Genomic DNA, 17305 nt, shown 5'->3' with positions numbered 1-17305 from the left:
ATGTTGCCATTAGGTGGCAGTAGATAACCCAATTATGGGGTTCAAATTTTCAGACATAAACTAAGGCAATGTTCTGGTTAACTTGGAGAGAGGTTAAGCACAGTTCTGTGTTCTGCTGTATTTATTTTAAAAAATCGCTTTAACGTTATTAAAATCTATAAATCCAGCAACATTAAGGAGCTCTGTTTAAAAGTAAACATTATTCCCTAAAAAAATAAAGACCTTGTAATATGTATTTTTTCTGTAAGCTGCAGTTGTTAGCCATTGCTATGTCGTCTAGCCCTAATTTTGGCCTTAGCTATTATCATTAATAGAAGTTTAGAATTCACTCTCAATCCTGATCTGTGGGGGGCGAGTACCTTCTGCTACATTAGTCTTGCTTAACATCAAAATTGCCTTTGTGATCAACAGAATGAAAGAGCAACTCACAGAATGTAAAATATTTGTAAAACAAATGTCTGATAAGGAGCCCAGAATATATAATGAACTCTTACAATGATAGAAAAAGAAAATTAAAAAATGGGCAAAGGACTCTGACATTTCTCCAAAGAAGATACACAAATGCCAATAAACACATGAAAATATGCTCAATATCACTTATCTTTTAGGGAAATGCAAATCAAAACCACAGTGAGATAGCAAGTCATACACAGTATGATGGCTATTATTAAAAAAACAAACAAACAGGGGTGCCTGGGTGGCTCAGTCGGTTAAGCGTCCAACTTCAGCTCAGGTCATGATCTTGCGGTCCGTGAGTTTGAGTCCCACATTGGGCTCTGTGCTGACATCTCAGAGCCTGGAGCCTGCTTCGGATTCTGTGTCCCTCTCTCTCTGCCCCTCTGCCGCTCACGCTCTGTCTCTCTCTCTCTCTCTCTCTCAAAACTAAATAAACATAAAAAAAAATAAAAAAACAAACAGAAAAGAACAAGTGTCAGGGAGGATGTGGAGAAATTGGAACCCTTGTGCACTATTGGTAGGAATGGAAAATGGCGCAGCTGCCAAGGATAACAGTGTGGCAGTTCCTCAAAAAATTAAAAGGATTTTACCATATGATTCAGCAAGTCCACTTCTGGGTACACACCCAAGAGAATCACAAGCAAGGATAAGAACCAGATATTTGTACACCCATGTTTGTAGCAGTATTATTCACAATAGCCAAAAGGTGGAAGCCACCTAAGTATCTGTTGACAGATGAATGGATACACAAAATGTTGTATATACACGCAGTGGAATACTCTTCAGCCTTAAAAAGGAAGGAAATTCTGACATATACTACAACATGAATGAACCTTGAGGACATTATGCCAAATGAAATAAACCAGTCATAAAAGAACACGTACTATGTGATGTCATTTATACGAGAGACCTAGAATAGTCTAATTCATGGAGAAAGAAAGTAGAATGGTGGTTGTTAGGGGCTAAGGGTTTGGGGCGGGGGGAGTTGGGAATTATTGTCTAGTGGGTACACAGTTTCTATCTGGGAAGATGAGAAAATTCTGGAGGTGGATGGTGTGATGGTTGCACAACAATATGAATGGAAGTAATGCCACTGAACTACATACTCAATGTGGTTAAAATGGTAAATTTTGTGTTGTGTATATTTTACTATAATTAAAAAGTAATTTATTTTGCTAGAACCCTAGCAGTATACTCACCTGCTTAGGTGTAGTTCATGAAATGAACATCCTTTTTGGTTCATTTTACTTGGAAGTCTGCATTTCCTCTGACTTCCTGTCATTGAGATTATTGATAACAAGAAAAGTTGTTAGTCAGATATTTCTCTATGTGTCAGTCAAACAAATGTTTCTTTAACTGAAGCTAGATGGTGTAGTTTTCTCTTTCTAGTGAGGTCTCTGCGGTGGCTCTAGATGTCATGCTAAGTGTTGCTTCAGATGTAAATATAGAGTAGATCCTCTTGGCAAGTGCCCACTTAACTTACTGAGAGAGAACTTAGAACTTTAGAATTATAATAGAGCTTATAATTCTGCCAGGAGAAAACATTTTAGAACAACAACTTTAAATACAAACATTAACAAATTTTATGAAACAGAAGGATAAAGTATTTTTGTTCTAAATGAAGAGACTTTTGAGCTAATAATAGAGGTTTCTGCTCAATAGAGACGGGGTAATGAAATGTCTTTTTAAAAGTTCATTGGAGGGGCGCCTGGGTGGCTCAGTCGGTTGAGCGTCCAACTTCGGCTCAGGTCATGATCTCACGGTCCATGAGTTTGAGCCCCGCGTCGGGCTCTGTGCTGACGGCTCAGAGCCTGGAGTCTGTTTCAGATTCTGTGTCTCCCTCTCTCTGACCTTCCCCCATTCATGCTCTGTCTCTCTCTGTCTCAAAAATAAATAAACGTTAAAAAAAAAAAAAAAGTTCATTGGAAGCTTTACAGCCTGTCCTATGGCTCCTAGGATCCCCATTTCAGCTTTTCTGAGGTGATACCTGATTTCAGAAAGGAAGATGTAGTGGTCTGTGTTTTAGGTATTTGATTTATATTCTGCTTTGATCCCTTTTTTGGGCTAGACCCTTTCCTCCAGAATTCCTCTCATGTAAATAATTTATTACATTGGAATATTCTTTTTTTTTAAATTTTTTTTAATGTTTATTTATTTTTGAGACAGAGAGAGACAGAGCATGAACAGGGGAGGGGCAGAGAGAGAGGGAGACACAGAATCTGAAACAGGCTCCAGGCTCTGAGTTGTCAGCACAGAGCCCGACGTGGGGCTCGAACTCACGGACTGTGAGATCATGACCTGAGCCAAAGTCGGACGCTTAACCGATCAAGCCACCCAGGCGCCCCAGGAATATTCTTTTTTTTTAAAGTTTATTTATTTATTTTGAGAGAGAGAGAGAGTGGGGGAGGGTGAGAGAGAGAGAGAATCCCAAGCAGTCTCTCCATTGTCAGCGCAGAGCCTGACACGGGGCTCAAACTCACAAACTTGAGACCATGACCTGAGCCTAAATCAAGAGTCCAGATGCTTAACCGACTGGGCCACCCAGGTGCCCCTGCATTGGAATATTCTTAATATTGCTGCTAAAATTTATATTGTAAAGTTTAATCTTTTAGTTTTGTTACATTCCTTTTTTGGGATTTAAACTTAATCTAAGAAGAAAAACGGGAAGATTTCCTCAAAGATGATAGAATTGTCACCGTCAGCTGTTACAGTAGGTTAGGTGAGCTTCTAAGCTGTTCAGAGATGAAAGGGCTTTTTGTCCTGCTCTGAATGACAATATAGGCATGTGACCCTCTTAAGAAGACCTGCATGCTCTTGTGGCTGTATTAGAAACTCTTAAAGACTCTCCCCAAATTTTCTAATCCTGTATGAGGATGTGACAGGGAGGCAGTCTTAGAGTGGACCTCGCAGAAGTGTCCTTTAGTAGGGAGGGGACTCTTAATAGCTGCCAGAGACCACATGTATTTGGGAAAAAAATTATATTGGTAAATAACTGGTGGTTTTGTTTTTTTTTTAATGTTCTTAGAAACACTGTAATTGGCCTGCATTAGCTAGTTTAAATCAACTATAAAATTGTTTCTTACATTTCAGCTATTTTAAATGTAGAGGAAAGTGATCACCTAAAGAAAGGCAATAATTTCAAGGTTTTTTGTAACATGCTTTGGACTCCTTTGTATAAGATGCCCTGGCAGAATTTATCAGAAAGCTGAAATTTTTTAATTTTTATTTTTAGTTATTTTAATTTTTGTAACTTTTTTATTTCTTTGAAAAAATTTTAAACTAAGAAACTGTAGTGGAGCACCTAGGTGGCTCAGTCAGTTAAACATCTGGCTCAAGTCATGATCTCATGGTTTGTGAATTCAAGCCCCATGTTAGACTCTGCACTGACAGCATGGAGCCAGCTTTGGATCCTCCTTCTCCCTCTCTCTCTGTCCCTCCCCTACTTGCTCGTTTTCTCTCTCTCTCTCTCAAAATAAATAAACTTAAAAAAATAAAGAAAGAAACTGTAGTTTAAAAGATCAGTATAGCTATTATACAGATAGAGTCAATCTTTATAAATCACATATTTTCTCTTCCTAAATCAGCGGAAGGTCCTGGGAAATCAGATGATGTCAGAAAAGAAAAACAAGTACCCTACTCCGGAATCTATAGCCATTGGTGAACTGAAGAGAGCCAGCAAAGAAAACATGAACTTAGTAAGATCCTGTTCTTCAGACTTTCTCTTTGTGTACATTTGTAGAAAGGAGAAATATTGCTATACTGTCTGTCATCTGTTTTATTTCCTGTTGTGTTTCTCTGAGCCATGAAATTATGCCTTTTCTTCAGTCCTTTCACGTATGTTGATGGTCAAAACAAACACACGTGGAGTTCCAGGAGAGTATAGCCAGTCATACGCAGAGGTGACAAATATGGTGAAATAGCTCCACAAAGTGCTGGAACTATTCCAGTTCTTACGGGGGGACTCTGTGGGGCAGGTAACACTGAGCTGGGCCTGCTTGACACTGCATTACTTGTTGGGTAGTCTCAGGTATACTAGACATGCTGCTTCATCAAGCCAGCAATAAAATCAATTAAGGTTAGTGATATAAATACAATCTGCCTCCGTGAAACTCTTCACACTGAAATGGAACAAGCAAATAATTCTTCTGTTAGTAGTCCGTGTATAAGAATGATATAAGCACATTTAAGCCACTATAAAATTTTCTTGTTACAGTTATTTCCTGGTTCTCCAGCTGTCACATTGATGCCAACAAGATTGAAATGGTCTGAGGGGAAGAAAGAGGGGAAAAAAGGTACTGATTATATTTATTCTTACTGAATGTAAGTCCTTTCTGCATTTAGTCAGTCAGGAGCAGTTTTTGAATTCCCAGTGTCAGAAGCAAAGTAAAATAGCAAGACTGGGTCTTTGCCCTTGAGTTCATTTAGCAGATGGTTATTGATAACATACCTAGCGCTGTCCCAGGTGCTGAGGTGCAGAGCTGTGAAGACAGCCCCCATGGTCCCTGCATTCTTGGACAGATGGGACACATGTGAACAAAATCTTAAGAATACTTGTTAAGAAAATTTAAAGCAAGTGTAAACTAATTTGTGAAACCAAGTACAGAAGTGCTAAGAATATGCTCAATAAACATGGAATAGTTATGTTCTCTTTCTGTGTAGACTTTGGCCTTGTTTACTCAGTGAGGCTTTCAGTGAATAAACAGCTGACAGATCCTGGAAATCATGTCATACAACATATTTCAGACAATAATTAGAACAAAAGATTATTTGGCACTGACTACCAGTTGCCCAAGGCTTGGGGATGAAAAGTAGTGGCTGCTGTGCTTTCCTCTGAAGAAGCCATGTGGCCCACTGGGAGGACCAGGGGACTTGTTGTTAGACCTGATTTAAGGCATTATTCCTCTGGCCCAGGAAGACCATTCATTCTCTCTGAGCTTGTTTCCTTCTCTGAAAATAAGGATAATAGTTATATCTAGTTCACAGATATCTTGTGAGGCTTCATTGAAATAGTGTTTTAGAAGCATTGACAAGTAGTGCTAGTGTGACTAGAGAAAAATGGTTGAGACTTGGTCTTATTTTAAAAGGCTCCTGTGGCAGATGAAGTGATCTCTGGTTTGACATGTGCACTTTACTAATGAGACCTGAGCATAATTATGATTTGAGATATCAGCAATAGAAAGAGAACAAAAATCCAATCCTTATGGATAAATCTTTATTCTTTTCTAAAAGATTAGATTTCAGTATAGTCTTTTTTAAAAATTTTATTGATTTTATTTTTTTTAAATTTATATCAAAATTAGTTAGCATATAGTGCAACAATCATTTCAGGAGTAGATTCCTTAATGCCCCTTACCCATTTAGCCCATCCCCCCCTCCCACAACCCCTCCAGTAACTCTCTGTTTGTTCTCTATATTTAAGAGTCTCTTCTGTTTTGTCCCCCTCCCTGTTTTTATATTTTTGCTTCCCTTCTCTTATGTTCATCTGTTTTGTATCTTAAATTCCTCATATGAGTGAAGTCATATCTGTCTTTCTCTGACTGACTAATTTCACTTAGCGTAATACCCTCTAGTTCCAGCCATGTAGTTGCAAATGGCAAGATTTCATTCTTTTTGATTGCCTAGTAATACTCCATTGTATGTGTATACCGCATCTTCTTTATCCATTCATCTGTCGATGGACATTTGGGCTCTTTCCATACTTTGGCTATTGTCAGTAGTGCTGCCATAAACATTGGGGTGCATGTGTCCCTTCGAAACAGCATACCTGTATCCCTTGGATAAATACCTAGTAGTGCAATTGCTGGGTTGTAGGGTAGTTCTATTTTTAATTTTTTGAGGAACCTCCATACTGTTTGCCAGAGTGGCTGCACCAGCTTGCATTCCCAGATTTCAGTATAGTCTTATTCCTTATCCTTGAATGAATTATCTGAGCTCTTTTTCTTTCCATCTTCGGACTTAAAGGAGGGGCTGTCTGATTGAGGCAAATTGGGTGTTTGAGTTATGTGTGTCTAAATATTTTTACCTAACCTATATATCCATGAATCAAAGCTAAGTATAAGTTATTTTTGAAGGATACATTGTTTTGTATCAATTATACCTTTTGTGGCTTTCATTTTTTAAAATAATCAAGAAATAATAAGTCTTTTTATATTGACAGTTCTACTTTCAGGAGAGAGAAATAAGCCAGGTTCAGGGTGCCTGGTTGGCTTAGTTGGTTGAGCATCCAACTTTGACTCAGGTCATGAGCTCATGGTTCCATTAGTGTGTTCGAGCCCTGCATGGGGTTCTCTGCTGTCAGCGCAGAGCCTGTTTTGGATCCTCTGTCCCCCTCTCTCTGCACCTCCCCGGTTTGTGCTCTCTCTCTCAAAAATAAACAGTTAAAAAAAAAAAGAAAAAAAAAAGAAGCCAGGTTCATATTTTACCAAGAAGATTTTTTAATTTTTATAAAAAAAATTTTTATGTTTTTTTTATTCATTTTTGAGAGACAGAGCAGGGGAGGGGCAGAGAGAGAGAGGGAGACACAGAATCCGAGGCAGGCTCCAGGCTGTCAGCTGTCAGCACAGAGCCCAATGTGGGGCTCGAACCCATGAACCATGAGATTGTGACCTGTGCTGAAGTCGGGCACTTAACTGACTGAGCCACCCAGGTGCCCCTTACCAAGAAGATTTAGAGCAAGGGTTCTTGAGCTGTTCCTGTGGACCTTCTAAAGGCTCTGATAAAGTTCCTAGTATTGTTAATGTTATTTCATTTGTAGATGCCTATGTATGTTTTTTTGGAGGACAGAATATATAGTTTTGTTAGATTCTCAAAAATGTTAGTGATTCAGTTGTGCCTGGCTGACTTGGTAGAGCATGCAACTCTCTCTCTTTTTAATGTTGATTCCTTTTTGAGAGAGAGAGACAGAGACAAAGAGGGAGAGAGCATGAGCGGTAGAGGAGCAGAGAGAGAGGAGGGCACAGGATCCAAAGTGGGCTCCACACTGAAAGCAGTGAGCCGGATGCGGGGCTCAAATTCACGAACTCTGAGATCTTGACCTGGGCTGAAGCTGAACGCTCAACCAACTGAGCCATCCAGGTGCCCTGAGAATGTGACTTTTGATCTCAGGGTCGTGAGTTCAAGCCCCATGTTGGGCGTGGAGCCTACTTAAAAATTAAAAAAAAAAAAAAAAATGTTAAGGATTCAGAATAGTGGGAGCCCACAGTTAATGAGCACCTTTGATTGGATTAGGCAGTGGCATTTTCGCTTTGCCCTCCCCTTAGTCATTTCCTCCATCTTGAAAAGCCTTCCTTGGCTGTCATGATGATATCCTATTCTTATTCTCCTTCCTTGTTAATTCTTTTCCACTTCTGTGGTGGCTTACTGTTGCTGGTCTACCTCTGCTTCCTGTTTTTAAGTGATCTGTCTTGAGTTCCCTGCTTATCTCTGCTCTTGCTTTTTCCCTCTCAGCAGCTTGGGCTAATCCACTGCTCTATTCTCTCTTTAGGATAACTGCTCCCAGACCTGCATCTCCAGATCTGAATTCTCTTCCAGTTTCCAAGGACACAGATCCACTTACCTGCTGTCTGATTCTTTTAATGCAATGAATATAACTAAATTTTTTAATAGTTATTTGGAAATCTTTATTCGTATTTTTTTTCCATAATTAATTAGATTTTATTCAAAATTCTTTGGATTAAAAACTGCTGTGAAAAATTACAAATTTTCAAGTTATACATTGAAGCTCCAGGTTTCTCCTGTTTAAATCTTAGCCAAAAATGCTATAATAGAAAGTACTGTGAAGTTTTCTTTTTTTTCCTGATTTTATTTTTTATTTTTTAAAATTTACATCCAAATTAGTTAGCATATAGTGCAACAATGATTTCAGGAGTAGATTCCTTAGTGCCCCTTACCCATTTAGCCCATCCCCCCTCCCACAACCCCTCCAGTAGCCCTCTGTTTGTTCTCCATATTTATGAGTCTCTTATGTTTTGTCCCCCTCCCTGTTTTTATATTATTTTTGTTTCCCTTCCTTTATGTTCATCTGTTTTGTCTCTTAAAGTCCTCATATGGGTGAAGTCATATGATATTTGTTTCTCTGACTAATTTCACTTAGCAAAATACCATCCAGTTCCATCCACGTGGTTGCAAATGGCAAGATTTCATTCTTTTTGATTGCTGAGTAATACTCCACTGTGTGTGTGTGTACCACATCTTCTTTATCCATTCATCCATCAGTGGACATTTGGGCTCTTTCCATACTTTGGCTATTGTTGATAGTGCTGCTATAAACATGGGGGTGCATTTGTCCCTTCGAAACAGCACACCTGCATCCCTTGGATAGATGCCTAGTAGTGCAGTTGCTGGGTCATAGGGTAGTTTTGTTTTTAGTTTTTTGAGGAACCTCCAAACTGTTCCAGAGTGGCTGCACCAGCTTGCATTCCCAATATAACTAGATTTTTTGATGGTGATTTTATAAAAGGAACAAATATTATTTGAGGGAAATAATGTAATTTAATTATCATCATCAAGAAAACACTCTAGGAGCGCCTAGGTAGCTCAGTCAGTTGAGCATCTGACATGATTCTGGCTCAGGTCATGATCCCAGGGTCATGGAATTGAGCCCCGCATCAGGCTGAGTGTGGAGCCTGCTTAAGATTCTCTCTTTTTCTCCTTCTGCCCCTCCTACCCACCTTACCTGCACCTGCGCTTTCTCTCTAAAATTAAAAAGGAAAAAAAAAAAAAAAAAAAAAAAAGAACACGCTCTCCAAAGAGATTTATTTAGCAGAGGGTTTCTCAACCTGCTTCTGTGGACATTTTGGGTCAGATAATTCTTTGTTGTATGAGCTACCCTGTACATTGTACCATGGTTAGCACATCCCTTAGTCTCTACCCATTAGATGCCAGTAGCACCCTTCCCCCAGTTTTGACAACCCAGAATGCCTCCAAACATTGCCAAGTGTCCTCTGGGGACCCCCAGATGAGAATTGCTGATGTAGCACTTCCTTATTAATGAGCATTACTTTCAGTAGTTAGAATCTTACCCATTCTTCAAAGCCTAACCTGAACCACACATCTCCCCTTTGAAACCTTCTTTGGCTAACCCAGCCAGATGTGCGTTTTCCTTTGGATTCTTGTGGACACTACTAAAATGTTGACATTTAGTATGATTTATCGTCATTATTTACTTCACTTGTATCATCTAATATCTGTAGCTAGTTTCTTTTCTGAAAGACAGGGCCAGACTTAAGAATATATTTGTGGTCTCCTGTCTCCTGTTCTTTTTCTCCCAGTAATGACATCTAGTAGGCATTTAGTAAACATTTGCTGGTGAGAGGCGTAGTAGTGGTAAGAACATGAGCTCTGCATTCAGTTAGGCTTTGGTTCATTTCCCAGCTTTGCTGCTCAATAGCTATTTATCTTGGGGCAAGTTAACTTGTGTAGGCTTCAGATTCTTCACCTGTAAAATGGCAAGAGTGTTATCTCATGCACAAATTGTTATGAAGATAAATGAGATAAGGTATATAAGAAACTCAGAGCAGTAAAGTGGTAGCTTTTATTGTCATTACATTTTTTAATTTAATTTAATTTAGTTTAATTTAATTAATTTATTTTTAATCTTTATTTTTTGAGAGGTGGGGGAGGGGCAGAGAGAGAGGAAGACACAGAATCCGAAGCAGGCTCCAGGCTCTGAGCTGTCAGCACAGAGTCTGATGTGAGGCTCAAACTCATGAACCATGAGATCATGACCTGAGCCGAAGTTGTATGCTTAACCAGTTGAGCCACCCAGGTGTCCCAAGTTGTTACAATGAACTGAGATTAGGGCAAGTGGACAAAGTGATGTTTATTTGATAGAGAGTCAGAAATTCTCAAGCTATTGAACCTTCAGTTTGTAGAAATATTAAGTGTAGATTCTCTAGCTTTTAGGTGGGATGTTTGCAAAAAGAAATGTTTATAAATGTGCTTAATGTTCTTGTTTTTCTTTCAGCCTAGGGTTCCCCTAAAGGATCCAGAGTTCTCCTGTTGTCCACCCAGAATTTTCTCTTTAGTGGGCCAGGTATCATTACCGCTCGTGGAGAAGCTTGGACTTGCAGCCTGCTTGCTGCATTTTGAATTGTGAGAGTCACCTAATCCTGTGACCTGACTGACACCTCTAACCCCACTCACTGGATAATGTCTATAGACTCTGCCTACTGAATGAGTGCTGGCATCTCTCTCTTTCTCTCTCTTTGAAAATATCATGGGGAAACCACTGAACTAGCCAACCAGCTCACACAGCGCAGTAAATGGGCAGGACCAGGTGGGCTTCAGTGCTCATTCCATGTATTTGTTCAGGCAGATATTATTTTTAAAAATATGAAAGTTGTGCTCAACTGTCAGTGATTTTTTTAAAAAGTACTGTCAATCCTAGTGGGTTGATACTATTTTTAACTGATATTTGGGGCTTTTCTCTGTTTTGTTAGTGTTGGGGGTATTTTGGTTGTTTCTTGTTTGTTTGTTGTTGTCTTTTTTAAAGCCATTTTTCGGATAGGTACTCTAAATTGCCTCTAAGACAGGTATCTTTCCCTTCTTTTTCACCTTAAGCTTTGGGAAAGCTCTTTGTCTCATGAGGCTGTACTCCTCAATATCATTTGTGTCCAAAGAACTTAACAGCTTTCCCGGAAATTTACAAATTATTTCTTGGGCCTGAGATTGCAGGGTATTTGGCCTGTGGCATTGAAAAGGGAGAATTCAGAATGATAGAATATTTTAACAAATGTCATTTGTTAAACTTTGTCTCTTCCTCCCTCCTTGCATCTCTCCCTCCTTCCCTCTCTTCCCCTTTCCTCAGTGATGCCAAAGTAATTGTGTGGTTGCTGAACTCGTCTCCTTCATTCAGTCTCCTCTCACCTAAAACATCTCTGGTGCCAGTACTTCTGTGCCAAATCACTGTGACTCAAGGAAAGTCACTGATGGCTTAATAGAGGTTTGCTGATACATCTGAGTGTAGTGGAAGCTCTGGAGTGTGACTAGGATGGGGCCAGCTGGCTTTATGACCGTGGTGACTCCTTGTGGATGGGATTATATTGCATCCTTCTAAGGGATGGTGTGTGCCGGCTGGACTGTCTCCTGAGAGCAAGCTGGAGCCACAGGGAGGAAGCCAGCATCACTCTGCAGGGCTGGGAGGATTTAAAGGAGCATCCTTTAAAGGCATCCTTTGTTCTCCTTTGGAAGCAGTTAAGGCTTATCACCAGTGCTTGAGGAGGGTTGCTGCGCTGCCCCCTCCTCGTCAGGATGGGCAAGGGAGTGGTCTGGAGGTGGGGCTGGGGCTTTGACCTGGTTGGGGATGTTCACGTGCATTGGAGGTGAGTGGTGGCATGGCTTTGATCCGGTGTGCGGACTCACTGCCCGGAGAGCGGTGTGTGGCCGGCGAGGACGTTCGGAGCGGGCCTGCTCTATTAAGCTGCGCGGCTGCTCTTGCCCTGTGCTGGAGCTGAGTCAGGCTCTGTGCGGAAGCAGTTGCCCGGCAAAGTATGATTTGCTGACTATCTTCAAACTATTGAAAAAGCTGTGTTTCTCCTGAAACAGAAGATGACTCTGCGGGCAGCATGCTTCGGTTTTGTGTCCAGGTGTCAGTCCTCTTCCGTGCCTCCTGTTTCATTTGCTGCTGTAACAGCAGTAGTGAAAGGAAATGTAAAATTTGGCTTTCCAATTCAATGGATTGTGAACGGTAGATGGTGAGGAGTATAAACCTATATAGAATCCCTTTTCTCTAAAACAGTTTTATGTCATTCTTAAAAATATTTTTAGCAAATTCACTTATGTAGATTTCTATTTGGCTTTTTTCTTATTGAGAAAATAAGCACCAGCTACCAGTGAATGCAAACAGATGCTGCTTTTGGTATGACCAGACTGAAGTAATGCTCTCCCTTAACTCTGTAGTTCATTTCTTTATTCGTCTAAATGTTTCATCTCAGAGTGGCGTGGTCAGTTAAACACGCCTGGCATCAGGTGGAGAGAGCAGGGCAGTGACCTGATAGCTCCCTCTCATCAGGTTTGTTCTGGCGTTCTATTTGAGGAAGGTGGCTGAGATTTAGGAGACTTTCTTTGGTTGGATGGAATTGATACCCCAGGGTAGTGTTCTGGCACCAGGATGGTGAGAAAGATGCTTGTCACACGCACATGCTTTTATATAGCTCGCTCCCTTGGGCAATTTGTGTGTATTCGGGTATGTGTGTTTCATTTAAGTTATTTATTAAATATACTTTCCCTTGCTTAAAGGGTGTGATAGGTAATTTTTTAATAGAAGCTGTGATCCAGTTGGAATCCAAATTTGAGAAATAAACAGCATAACCTTCTGCCTTATAATATGTAAGCGTTCTAATCCTGTGGAATCTTACGGAGAACTCAAAGACAAAAGCCCTTTGTCATTTGCCACAGAAGGGTACTGTCTCCCTTCTGACTTGGTGGGCGGGTATTCTTGAGCCAGTATTTAACAGTTTTTTAATCTATAAGATGTTTTTTTAATCTGTTATGTTTATTTTTCATGTTGGAACAGTCTCTTTGGAAATGCCTCTTCTTATGATTTTTAAGATTTCATTTCTTTCTGGGGTCAGTTGCGATGGATTCTGATATGTCAGTGCAGGGCAGTGTATTTGTGCCAGTGGGCATGAGCATGGAAACACAGAGCACCGCCTTGGTTCACATCACTGGGTGAATCAGTGAAAACCATAGTCACTGGGGTTTCTAACCTTTTATAATGACAGACTTTTGCACTGGGACCAGTGAGTCTGGTTTGAAAAACTCCACTGCCACAGCGAAAGAAGATTAGAAGATACTGATGATACCTGAGTGCCAAAACATGTCAAAGGAGATGGTTGTTTACAAATCGTAACTGAAGCGGCAGTTGGTCCTCCACACACTCTTCACCCTGAATATCTTTCTAGGGTCTGTCAGGAATGACAAGGGAGCACCCTTGGGAAATGGAGCAGTGCAGGGCTGTTGACGGCGATGACCACTGCAGAGGCAGCTCTTTGTTGGCCTGTGAGGAAGCCAGCAGATCCCAGAGTGTCGGAGCAGAGCCTTTCCTCCCAGATAGCAGTGTTTTTGTGCTGCTTCCCTCTCAGGAGCCTCTGTTAGGGTATGGTTTAAAATACTGCCTCCTAGGAGAAGCTGTGGTCATCGCAACTGTGCCTCGCAGTGACCAGCTGTGTGGCCCATGCTTACCTGGGGCAGCCATCTTTGGGAATGGACTTCTCTAGACTCTCGCTGCTTCCTTACTTCACACAGGGCCTCATGCAAATGCTGGAAGGTCCTTTCTGAGTAGATTTCCCTTTTCCCAGGGAGAACCTCATCCCTGTCCCCTCCACCCTGAAGCTTTTGTACTAAAGACAAGACCTTGATCTAAACCTGGATACCGGCATTTGGCAAGATTGCTCTAGAATCTGGGGAAGATTTGGGTTCCTAAGATGCACAAGCTTTTCAAACCAGTGGTAATTAACCCAATCTAAAACTCCCCAGGGAAAAGCTAGCTTCCCTAGCAGCCAATGCCAACGTGTAGTGGAGAGTCAGTGCAGGAGCTAGTGAGGAGGTGGGGTGGTAATAGTCTGAGCGCATGCGTTGCCATGGAAGCTGGAGTGTGCGAGGCCACAGCCTGGGGGCTAGAGAGCCATTGAGCAGAGCACTTGCCCACACTTGCTGGGAGCCTGGCAGAGCCTATTGGGAAAAAAACGCTCCTGCCCCGGGGCCCTTCATAGCAGGGGCTGCCCTCCCATTCTCCCTGAGCTCCCTCAACACGGAAACAAGGTTTCTTAACTGTTTCACCATTTTTTGTATATCATTCTTATTTGACTATATATCGGATATATCTATGTAACTGTAAAGAAACAACCATATGCACTGTCTTTTTTATTCATGTAATATTCTGAAATTAAATCTTTTGTTTCATATCCATAGGCTTTGACTGGTCTCTTAATTCCAATTTTCACTGATAGATTATCTTAAGGAGAGATTGCTTCTTAAAAAATTTTTTCTCCTTAGTTTTATTGAGATATTGACAAAGAGGTTGGCCTCTTATTCTGAGGAATATGAAACCTGTCTAAGAAAATCACCCCTGGCTTGTTTTCTAGCTGAGTAGATGAAGTTCACTGGGAGTGGGGCTTTTGGCTGATAAGAAATGGGATTGGAACCTCTGGGAAGTCTGAGCTTTCTGGTGTCCTGTGGTTGAGTCTAGAATGTTTTGCACAGATTCAGTCTCTCACATGATTTTATTTCCTTGTGTAAAGATAAGGAATGACAGGGTGCCTGGCTGGCTCAGTTGGTGGAGCGTGTGACTCTTGATCTCAGGGTTGTGGGTTCGAGCACCACATCAGGCGAAGAGATTACTTAAAATCTTAAAAAAAAAGGGAATGACGGTTATAATGACAGTAAAAACCGATTGATATTTTCATCTAGGGTAACAAGTTGAGGTGTTTAGACAACCTGGTTGAAATGTTTCTGCCACTTATGATGTATATGACCTTGGGGATGTACCCTCATCTGTAAGGTGGGGATAATGGCATCTTGTCTCAATAATGCTATGTAAGGGCTTAGGAGATGTAAGGGCTTGGCAAAAAGTCTTTTTTTTTTTTTAATTTTTTTAATGTTTATTTACTTTTGAGAGAGAGGGAGAGACAGAGGTACGAGTAGGGGAGGGGCAGAGAGAGGGAGACAGGATCTGAAGCAGGATCCAGGCACTGAGCTGTCAGCACAGAGCCCGATGCAGGGCTCGAACTCACGAACCGTGAGATCATGACCTGAGCCAAAGTCAGACGCTTAACCAACTGAGCCACCCAGGTGCCCAATTTTTTTTTTTTAAGTATTTAATTTATTTTTTATTTTTTAAAATTTACATCCAAATTAGTATATAGTGAAGCAATGATTTCAGTAGATTCCTTAATGCCCTTTACCCATATAACCCATTCCCCCTCCCACAACCCCTCCAGCAACCCTCGGTTTGTTCTCCATATTTATGAGTCTCTTTTGTTTTGTCCCCCTCCCTGTTTTTATATTATTTTTGTTTCCCTTCCCTTATGTTCGTCTGCCCCAATTTTTTTTTAATGTTTATTTTGAGAGAGAAAAAAGTGCAAGTGGGGGAGGGGCAGAGAGAGGAAGAGAGAGAATTCCAAGCAGGCTCCATGCTGTTAGTGTGGCTCGGACTCACAAAACATGAGATCATGACCTGAGGTGAAACCAAGAGTCGGACACTTAATTGACTGAGCCACCCAGGTGCCCCTCGTAAGAAGTTTTAGTCTGGGGGTCTGTGATTGTGCTTTGGAACATTGTTTGCCCTTGTAATTCTATGTAAAATTTTGTGTACATTTGAATTTTTCTAAGGGAGAGATTTTGTAGCTTCCACAAGAATCCCAGAGGAGTCCTTGACCACTAAAATACCGAGAACCACGAGCCTTCCACTCTGCCTGGCAGATGGCAAGTATTCATTAGATGTTAATTCTCTCTCTGTCTCTGCCAAGAATACATTTTATAAGCAGCAGGTTATTGATGCTGACATAGTTATTTTTGATAACAAAGGAGTTACTTAAATCTGTACTGAAATAAAACCGCTGCAGTTGTCTTTACTCCATTACCTACCCATGTGCTCCTCGTTTGCCATGTAGGCTCCCTGGGTGCTGCACAGAACTGTCTGTCTCTCTCCCCAGCCCCCGGGGGCCAACTCATATATTATTTACTGTAAAGAAAGGAGCCACATCTTTTTCCAGAGAGTGAATCATGGAGAGACTCATAGATAGCACATGGGAAACTGAGTAATGCAAAAGAAAAGGAAAAAGTGTGGAGGAGACGAGTTATTTTGAAAAATAGGAGGAGGTTCAAAATGCCTAGTACAGTGCTGGGCACATTATCTATACTTGAATTGTAGAAAGGAATGAAGAAGCCAGATATGCATTAAATAGCAGAAAGGGAAGATGGGAAACAGAACTGGGAAAAGGTTTCCTTAGCCTCCCCTTCCTCCTGGGCTAGTTCTGTGGCCTCTGTCCCCTGGAGTGGGCTGCCCGCTTTTTGCTCCTACCTACATCTCTGAATTAAAAGCATACGGTGGGGGTGCCTGGGTGGTTCAGTTGTTTGAGCGTCCGACTTCGGCTCAGGCCATGATCTCACAGTTTGTGAGTTTAAGCCCTGCAACGGGCTCGTGGCTGTCAGCGCAGAGCCTGCTTGGGATCCTCTGTACCCCTCTCTCTATGCCCCTTCCTTGCTCTCACTGTCTCAAAAAATTAAAAAATGAAGAATAAGTAAAGGCATATGGCGGTGGGGATGGTAAGGAGCCTGAACCCCAGGCTAGAGGGTTGTGGTGTGGAGTTCATCATGATTGTTTAGATATTTTTAAGTCCCAGCCCCTTAATTTCTCCATGAAAAGCAAAAACAAAAATTGGGGTGGAGCAATGGCCAAGATTTGTTCCATCTTGATCATTAATATCTTTTTTTTTTTTTTTAACGTTTATTCATTTTAGAGAGACAGAGAGTGAGCAGGGGAGGGGGAGAGAGGGAGACACAGAATCCAAAGCAGGCTCCAGGCTCTGAACTGTCAGCACAGAGCCCGACGTGGGGCTCGAACCCACAAACTGTAAGATCATGACCTGAGCCAAAGTCAGATGCTCAACCGACTGAGCCACCCAGGCACCCCGATCATTAGTATCTTTTATCAGCAGCATCTGGTGCCCAGACCCCAAGTCTTCTACCTTGGAACCGGGATGGAGGTTAGCAGGAGGAGCCACTGGTGTCATTGCTAGCTTCCGCTTTCGTTCCCAGAAATAATCCTTTTAAAATTTGTGGTGCCTTGGTACTGAGGACTGCTTAATTCAGTTGAACCACAGAGAAAAGAAACAGACTGTCTAAAGGT

At 41.3% G+C, this 17305-nt stretch overlaps 1 protein-coding gene and 1 non-coding gene across 3 annotated transcripts in view; one reads left to right on the top strand and one right to left on the bottom strand.

Moving 5' to 3' along the window:
* ARHGAP19 (Rho GTPase activating protein 19) overlaps positions 1-14364 on the top strand; it is a 66836-nt gene extending 52472 nt beyond the window's left edge. For both annotated transcript variants that reach the window (XM_049646458.1, XM_049646457.1), the window contains 3 exons: positions 4041-4151; positions 4670-4748; positions 10421-14364. In XM_049646458.1, coding sequence (XP_049502415.1) covers positions 4041-4151; positions 4670-4748; positions 10421-10425 — 195 coding nt within the window. In that variant the 3' untranslated portion in view covers positions 10426-14364. The remainder of the gene's footprint in view (positions 1-4040; positions 4152-4669; positions 4749-10420) is intronic.
* A 2635-nt stretch (positions 14365-16999) lies between these two features.
* Positions 17000-17084, bottom strand: TRNAQ-UUG (transfer RNA glutamine (anticodon UUG)). The gene has a single exon. It is a non-coding gene; the product is annotated as a tRNA-Gln (tRNA).
* Between the last annotated feature and the right edge of the window lie 221 nt (positions 17085-17305).

The sequence above is a fragment of the Panthera uncia genome, chromosome D2 (genome assembly GCF_023721935.1).
Source record: "Panthera uncia isolate 11264 chromosome D2, Puncia_PCG_1.0, whole genome shotgun sequence".
Lineage (NCBI taxonomy): Eukaryota > Metazoa > Chordata > Mammalia > Carnivora > Felidae > Panthera > Panthera uncia.
Note: the sequence above shows the minus strand (reverse complement) of the source record. Positions and strands in the feature narration are given on the sequence as shown.